A 7202-nucleotide genomic window follows, 5' to 3' on the forward strand; every position below is an offset into this window, starting at 1 on the left:
CTCTTGCGTGTCCTCCAATGCAGACGTGACTGGTGCGCGCAGTTACCAATGCACATAAAACTTACTACTAATACTATTCCACTCTTGAAACTTGCGTGTCACCGTGTCCGTCACTAGTATCTGTTTATTTGCTACATGTAAAGTGTGTGTGTGTGTGTGTGTGTGTGTGTGTGTGTGTGTGTGTGTGTGTGTCAGTCGGTATTAACTAGGCTGCAACTCGCTCACAAACCGCCAACCTACCCGCCCGCCACACTGTCCTTGCTCATGCTCAGTGTCTTACCCGTCATAGAAATAGAAGTGCGTGCATTCACACACACACACACACACACACACACACTGAAGCGGCCTCGATAAAGGAAACCTGCCTGACTTTCTACACACAACATGCCACGGTAAGATGACTGCCTGCCTGCCTGCCTGCTTGCGTGTGTGGTGTGTGTGTGTGTGTGTTCTCCATCTTTGTATTCTCTGCATCAATGGCTCGGCTCCCTTTCCTGTATTAATTGACTGTAGTATGTGTTCTGTAGTAGTAGTAGTAGTAGTAGTAGTAGTGTAACAGTAGTAGTAGCTTCGAGTTTTCATCATATCGTGTGCCTGGCAGCGGGACCAACCAGCTGAACACACTTGACTGGGTGACTGGGTGACTGGGACAAGGCGGCAATGTTTGGTCAGTTCACAGTACAGTTAGTCTCTTAAGCCTCAAGGTCACATCAGTGGAGGCGTCCTTGTGGTAGTAGTAGTAATAGTAGTAGTAAGAGTAGTGTTAGTTCTGGTCTTGGTGTATGCACAAGTCACTGAGCTGTCTTGTTGGTGCTTGTTTTGTCATGAGAGGCAAATTCAGGGTGTAATTACATTTGCCATGAGTGTACTGGTCTCTTACTGTCATCCATTGTAGATCGTTCACCCCTTCAGTAGCAGGACGTGTTTTTTGGGGGGTTAAAATAGTGAAGACTGACCATTAAACTTCTCGCCTCCCTAAATCCTCCCTAATGTCAATGAAATGGTCTAATCACACCCTAAACACAAGGGAAAAATAATGTGTTACTTTCTTTTGCTCCATATTGCCATATATTCCATCAGTGGTAGTAGAAACAGCAGTGTGTGTTTATAGGTTTGGTCGAAATCCTTGTGAAGTGGCCCTGTTCGTGGCCCTCCATAGTGCATTATTACTATAGAAAGATTCTCAGGCAAAATCTTGACCAAACAGCTCGTTCAGCCATGATTAGGAGACATGAATGTAGTTCTTAGGATCAGTAGTGGGGGCAGAACCAGAAATAATGGGTTTAAACTTGAAAAAAACTCAGATTTAGGAAGGAAATAGGAAGAAGCTGGTTTTCCGACAGAGTGGTTGATGAGTGGAACGATCTCAGCGGGCATTTAATCAAGGCTGATTTTATACACCTTCAGAAACTCATGTGGGGTCTTGAAATAGTGAAGACTAGCCATTAATCTTCTGACTTCCATACACCCTTCCCAAAGTCAATAAAATGGCCTTATCACACGCCAAACACGAGGTAAAAATGCGTCCCAGTACTGAAGGGGTTCAAAAAAGACTAGGTAAATTTATGGATGGTGAAGATAGATGCAATTAGGTAGATTAAGCACACAGGGACTGCCACGTATAGGCCTAACAGCACAGCCTCTTACAGCTTTGTTCTTAAATGATGCGAATGAATGTGGGATAGATAGGTTAGGTTAAAGAGGTTCCTTCTCACATATTCGTAATGCAGCAACAAATATGTACTTCTCTATAAAAAACGAGGAAAATAATACTGGAAATGACGTCTTGTAGCCCAGGGGTCCTCAAGGTTAGGTTAGGTTAGCTGGTCAGTTAATATCCTTTGCAGTATTTACATATTGAGTTCGTGGGAATAATATCAGTCTCTCAGTTCATTGTCAAATTATTAACTAGGTTTTACAACTCGTGGGGTTCTTAACGAGAGAAAAAAAGGTTGAGAACGAGTATTTTAGCCTATTACTAGTTGAAAATTGGAGTTACTCGTTAAAATGTAGCGGAGACTTAGAGAACGGAAATGCAACGGAGACTAAAGCAAAATATTATATCTTCAGGTCGCTTGCAATATTGAAACACTCAAGTACTTATAGGTATTCTTAACTATTACTCTTAGTAGTAGTAGTAGTAGTAGTGGGGATAATAGTAGTAGTAGTAATAGTAGCAGTAGTAGTCGTATACATAGCGTTCTAAATGCTGGCAGTCCCCTACAGTTAGTCCCGAGCCACACTTAGCTTAGGTTGGCAGGAAAATTGATAGTAATGTATGTATGTATGTATATATGCATGTATGTATGTATGTATGTATGTTGAGGATATCGGGAGAGAGATGAGTCAGACTATGCTCAGATAATAGTAATAGTAATAATAATAATAATTATTTTATTTAATCTACTGCTGTAAGATAGAGAGAGAGAGAGAGAGAGAGAGAGAGAGAGAGAGAGAGAGAGAGAGAGAGGATAAGGAATTATTTTGCAATGTACTGTATGTAATAATGGTCAATTTCCCTCTCAACGCATCAACAATAACAAGCAGTATGTACGTAGAGCTGCCAGATCGACTAGCCAATATATTTCCCTGCATACAAGCTAAAATTTCCCTTTTCCACCTAGAACTTCCTTATTTGTTACGAGAGATCAAAGGTAACATTCTAGACGCCTACTCTATCACTTCTGACGGATACAGACAACAGTTTCGAAAGTATATGAAACCAGAGTCTCACACTTATGTTGAATTTGCTAGTGAGAAACCAAGACAGTTTAAGAAATGGTTAGCCGCCCTTAACATTGCCACCTTTTCGGAGTTGCTCAATCTAATGGTCCTGGAAGAATGGAAGAACAAGTTACCTTTTAGTATTCTGAGGCATGTGGAAGAACGGGGAGAGAGTGATCTAAAGCCGCTAAAGTGACTGATGCGTTTGCTTTGTTGATGGGATCCCTAGGTAGTAGAGGTCGTGGTTCACTGTCTAATGTTAGGTCCTCTTTTGGGGAAGGTTTTGGGGGCGCGGGTGGTAAGCTGACCAGATGCATATAGTTTCCTCCTGGTGTACATACTGTAAGAAACCAGGCCACACGATCCAGAAATGTAGACACTCAAATTGCAAGGCCTCTCAACGTCAACCTTCTTTTGTGTCCCCTAAACCTAACACATTTGAGAACAAGAAACCAGTGGCCCTAGCTAACCCTGTCAACTCTCCTCTAGAACTTTATGACTCGTACATGTATCAAGGTAAAGTGTCCCTGACTGATGGTAAAGACAAGGCAATAAATGTCAAGGTTCTGCGTGATACAGGGAAGATGTCATCCCTAACATCAAACAGGCTTTCACTGGGGAGGTGATCCTTACAGGTCTCGAATCACAGCTCTCCACAAATTGTCCGTAGTTTCCGAAATCCGTTAATAGGAGGTCTGTTGTTTCGAGGGTCGAGTGTATCGCTGGTGTTCTTATATTAATTTATTTATTCAGTTGTTTATCTGTTTCTATCCAGTGAGGAACAAGGAGGAGGAATATGATGTGCGTCGTGGCAGCAACAGCAACACCAGCAGTTTGAAGGAAGAGCAGTGGCAGCAGAGACAGCAAGTTCAAGGAAGGACAGCAGTAGCAGCAGCAGCCACAGCCATGGTGAGTGTTGGCCTGACCTGATATCTTGCACATCCAGTATTTCACTCAGCCCTGTGTGTCCCTTGGTCCCATTGGTCTCCTTTGGGTCTGGACAGTCCTTTCATACTGATAGTACATGCTTGCTGTGTCCTGTGACAGCCTGCCTACCCTGTGTATAGTGTGTCCCTCACGCCGCCACCTCTATTGCAGGATGACAACGTTGAGGATTGCCCTGTGTGCTTCACCACCTTTGACGACACCCTCAGGCGGCCACGCACTCTGCCGTGTGGCCATTCATTGTGCACGGCATGCATTAATGAACTGAAGGAGCAAGGTGCTGTCATGTGTCCTACATGCAGGGTGGAGCACGCCCTGCCCGAGGCCGACCAGTTCCCTATAAATTATGCCGTTGAGGGTCTTATCAGGAGGTTGAGAAGACTGGCCACTGTGACGCCTAACCCAGGGAAGCAGTCAACAGCACCAGCAGCAGTGACACAACCTGCACCAAGGGCCACAGCGGGACTCAGCAGGAAGACACGGTCCCTGCTGCAGGACCAAGAGGCAAAGGTCCTGGCCGCCATCCGCTCCTGCCAGGAGGAGCAGAGACAGCTGGCAGACTACCGGACAACCTTGGGTAGGTGGGGCGGCCGTCAGCAGCGGCTGGAGAACGAGCTGCAGACGCTGGTGGACCAGAGCAAGGGTGCCCGGGAGCTGATAAGCCAAGAGGAGTCCCGCGTGGAGGGCAGGCAGGAGGAGGTGCGGCAGAGAGAGGAGGCACTGCACGCTGCACTGCAGGCGCTGCGCACAGCCGCAACACGCCAGGAAGCTTACAATGTGATTGAGGACGCAGACCATCTGGTGGAGGAGGAAGAGGAAGAGGAGGAGAAGGAGGAGAATAAAAAAAAAGAAGAGGCAGGCTGTGTTTCCTAACGTCCACGTCGTCACCACCATCGCCAGGGTGAGTGCTTTTCTATGTAAGGGAGAGAAAATTAGCTAACACCAACATATGAAAAATAGGTCCACTTAGTTGCTAGCCCCCTTGCATGTCCATGACGTCCTAAAAGTTAGACAAAAATATGGATGTTTCTTGAAATCTCCCTCTTAAATGAAATCAAGTCATAGGAAGTTGGAAATACAGAAGCAGGCAGGATGGAGTCACTGAGTTTACGAGAGAAAGGTATGAATGATTAAGAGCCTTGAAACTTTGCCATTTGTGGAGTGGTTTAAAGTTAGCTACATGTCACCAGGATGCCCAGGTTCTAGGTGCAGGTGTCATTGCCTTACACTGAAGATGCGCTTGTGACTGTTACTGTTCAGCGTCATACACACACATACACGCACGCATACACACATCCATACAGGCATTATTAACCCCAGGGAGTCATTACGTCACTGGAAATCCTAGATATGGACCCTAATATACCCACCACTATAAAATTGCCTGCATCACTAATGGGTAAAAACTGGACGGCACTTCCCATACTCTTCAAATATGCCTGCAGGCGCTATAGCCATAAAAAAAAAAAAAAAAAAAAAAAAAAAACACTTCCTGACTATCTTTCATGTTTCAGGTAGCGGAGACATCCCGAGATGCCCTGCAGGCCGCCGCTGCTGCTGCCGCCGCCACAGAAACGGCCCTCGAAACAGCAGGCACTGATGCTGCCGCCGCACAAACAGCCCTGGAAACAGCGGACACTGCTGCTGCTGTCATTGCAGGGGACTCCAGCCTCCCAGCGGACTCTGCCAAGGCCTTCTCCATTGCAGACAAGTTGCCGGCCCTGATGGAGCCGACCCTGACGGTGAGTGTGTCAGGCTGCTAGTGTCTCTCCTGCTCGGCGCTGCACGGGTCACGACGCTTTCTCTCTCTCTCTCTCTTGGTTTGGGAACATTGTTGGTAATATATACAGCGTAATGAAGAAAATGAAGGAAGTGTCAAGACATTTTGGGTCGTTACTTAGAGAGCAATCCGATCTAGGGACACTTATGGTCCCCTCCACAGAAGGGAACTCCGAGGCTAGATGACGAGGCGCCATTTTGAATTTTAAATGAAAGGATTGTGCGTACGAAGTGCATGCAGTTTTGTGTGAAGGAGCGTTGTCTTTAGAGGGCAGGCTGTGACTTTCCCCTTGAGTTGTGACAGCGAGATCACAATACCGTTAATGGAGACTTCACAGCACCCCATGAACTGATCCAGGCAGAAAGTCAGACTAGGAATGGTGCAGAACAGAACTACTGCTATTAGACCTTGCTGGGAGTAAATGATCCTTTTGCTAAGTGTCTGCTACCGCCTCCATGTATACTGTTACTGCTACTACTGTTACTGTTACTGCTACTGTCACTACCACTATACTCTAGCAGTCTAGCTCCTCTAAAGTGACTCCGGGAATTAAGACATGTTGCAGCTTATAGATAGTGTCATTGATTTGATGTGAATACTTGTTTTCTGTTGACCAATGCACTCACTACAAGGACACGTCAGATTATTGCTGCTACTACTACTACTACTACTACTACTACTACTACTACTACTACTACTACTACTACTACTACTACTACTACTACTACTGCTTCCTCCTCCTTCCAGGCCAAGGACTTAGCGAGCCTGACGCAGCGTGCCAAGTGTCTGCTGAAGGCCAACCTTGTATATGCCATCCATGACGTGGAAGGACAGAGTCAATTCGCGCGAATCAGCCTGGAAGACAGCTGCCTGCACCTCCACTCTGTGCAAGCCGAGGCCCCGCCCCCTCCACCCCACGCTGTCATCCTGCAGGTGAGTTAGTCCAGGTTAGGTTAGAGTGATGTACTAATAATAACACCACTGCCACTACTGCTACTACTACCACTACTACTTATAATGAGGATAACAACAACGCTGTGTTCTAGATGGGCGAGGTGGTGCCGGCCGCCCCGCCCTGCAAAGTGTTTCTGGACCTGGAGTGGCCCGGCAGTGCTGCACAGCGGATAGTGGTGAATCTGCCCAGAGACAACTCCAGGGCCCACCAGTTCATGCTGCTGTGCTCGGGTCAACAGGGAGCCAGTTATGCCAACAGCACGCTGTTTATGGTGGAGGATGAGGGACAGCCAGGGGAGTGTGTGGCGGGAGGTGACTATGATGGGAAGGGAGGAGCCGCCCTGCTGCCTGACCTTAACCAGGGTAAGTGCTGGAGGTCAGGCAAGGCGGGGGCTGTGTGGTGGTGGGCGTCGGAGCCTACCCAGGGTGGTCAGTTCGGCATCACCACCCGGGACTATAGCCCTGATCAAACATGGGATGGTGTGTTTGGTGAGGTGGTGCGTGGCCTGGAGGTGGTGCAGGAGGCAGCCCATCACCGCCCTATTACTGAGGTGACTGTGGTGCAGTGTGGCGTGCTGCTGTCTTGCTAGTGATGCACACCACAACACACCACTTTCTAATTATTATTATTATTATTATTATTATTATTATTATTATTATTATTATTATTATTATTATTATTATTATTATTATTTTTATTTTTATCATCGTCATAATCATTTAGAGGAAGTAAGGGACACACACACACACACACACACACACACACACACACACACACACACACACACACACACACACA

The 7202-nt window shown here is 46.6% G+C and overlaps 1 protein-coding gene across 1 annotated transcript; it reads left to right on the forward strand.

Annotated features, from left to right (window-relative positions):
• The first annotated feature begins 645 nt into the window (after positions 1 to 645).
• LOC123507008 (roquin-1-like) lies at positions 646 to 7202 on the forward strand. Its single transcript, XM_045259507.1, has 6 exons — positions 646 to 667; positions 3500 to 3633; positions 3823 to 4539; positions 5184 to 5411; positions 6197 to 6382; positions 6496 to 7202. The coding sequence occupies exons 1-6, from the start codon at positions 661 to 663 to the stop codon at positions 6991 to 6993; spliced, it is 1770 nt and encodes a 589-aa protein (XP_045115442.1). The 5' UTR covers positions 646 to 660; the 3' UTR covers positions 6994 to 7202.

The sequence above is a fragment of the Portunus trituberculatus genome, chromosome 2 (assembly GCF_017591435.1).
Source record: "Portunus trituberculatus isolate SZX2019 chromosome 2, ASM1759143v1, whole genome shotgun sequence".
Taxonomy (NCBI): Eukaryota; Metazoa; Arthropoda; class Malacostraca; order Decapoda; family Portunidae; genus Portunus; species Portunus trituberculatus.

Bases quoted from the DNA above. Each gene is read 5' to 3' on its own strand.
- LOC123507008 (XM_045259507.1), top strand. The intron at 3,634-3,822 runs GTGAGTGTTGGC...CCTCTATTGCAG, and splicing joins CAGCAGCAGCCACAGCCATG to GATGACAACGTTGAGGATTG. The intron at 6,383-6,495 runs GTGAGTTAGTCC...GCTGTGTTCTAG, and splicing joins CCCACGCTGTCATCCTGCAG to ATGGGCGAGGTGGTGCCGGC.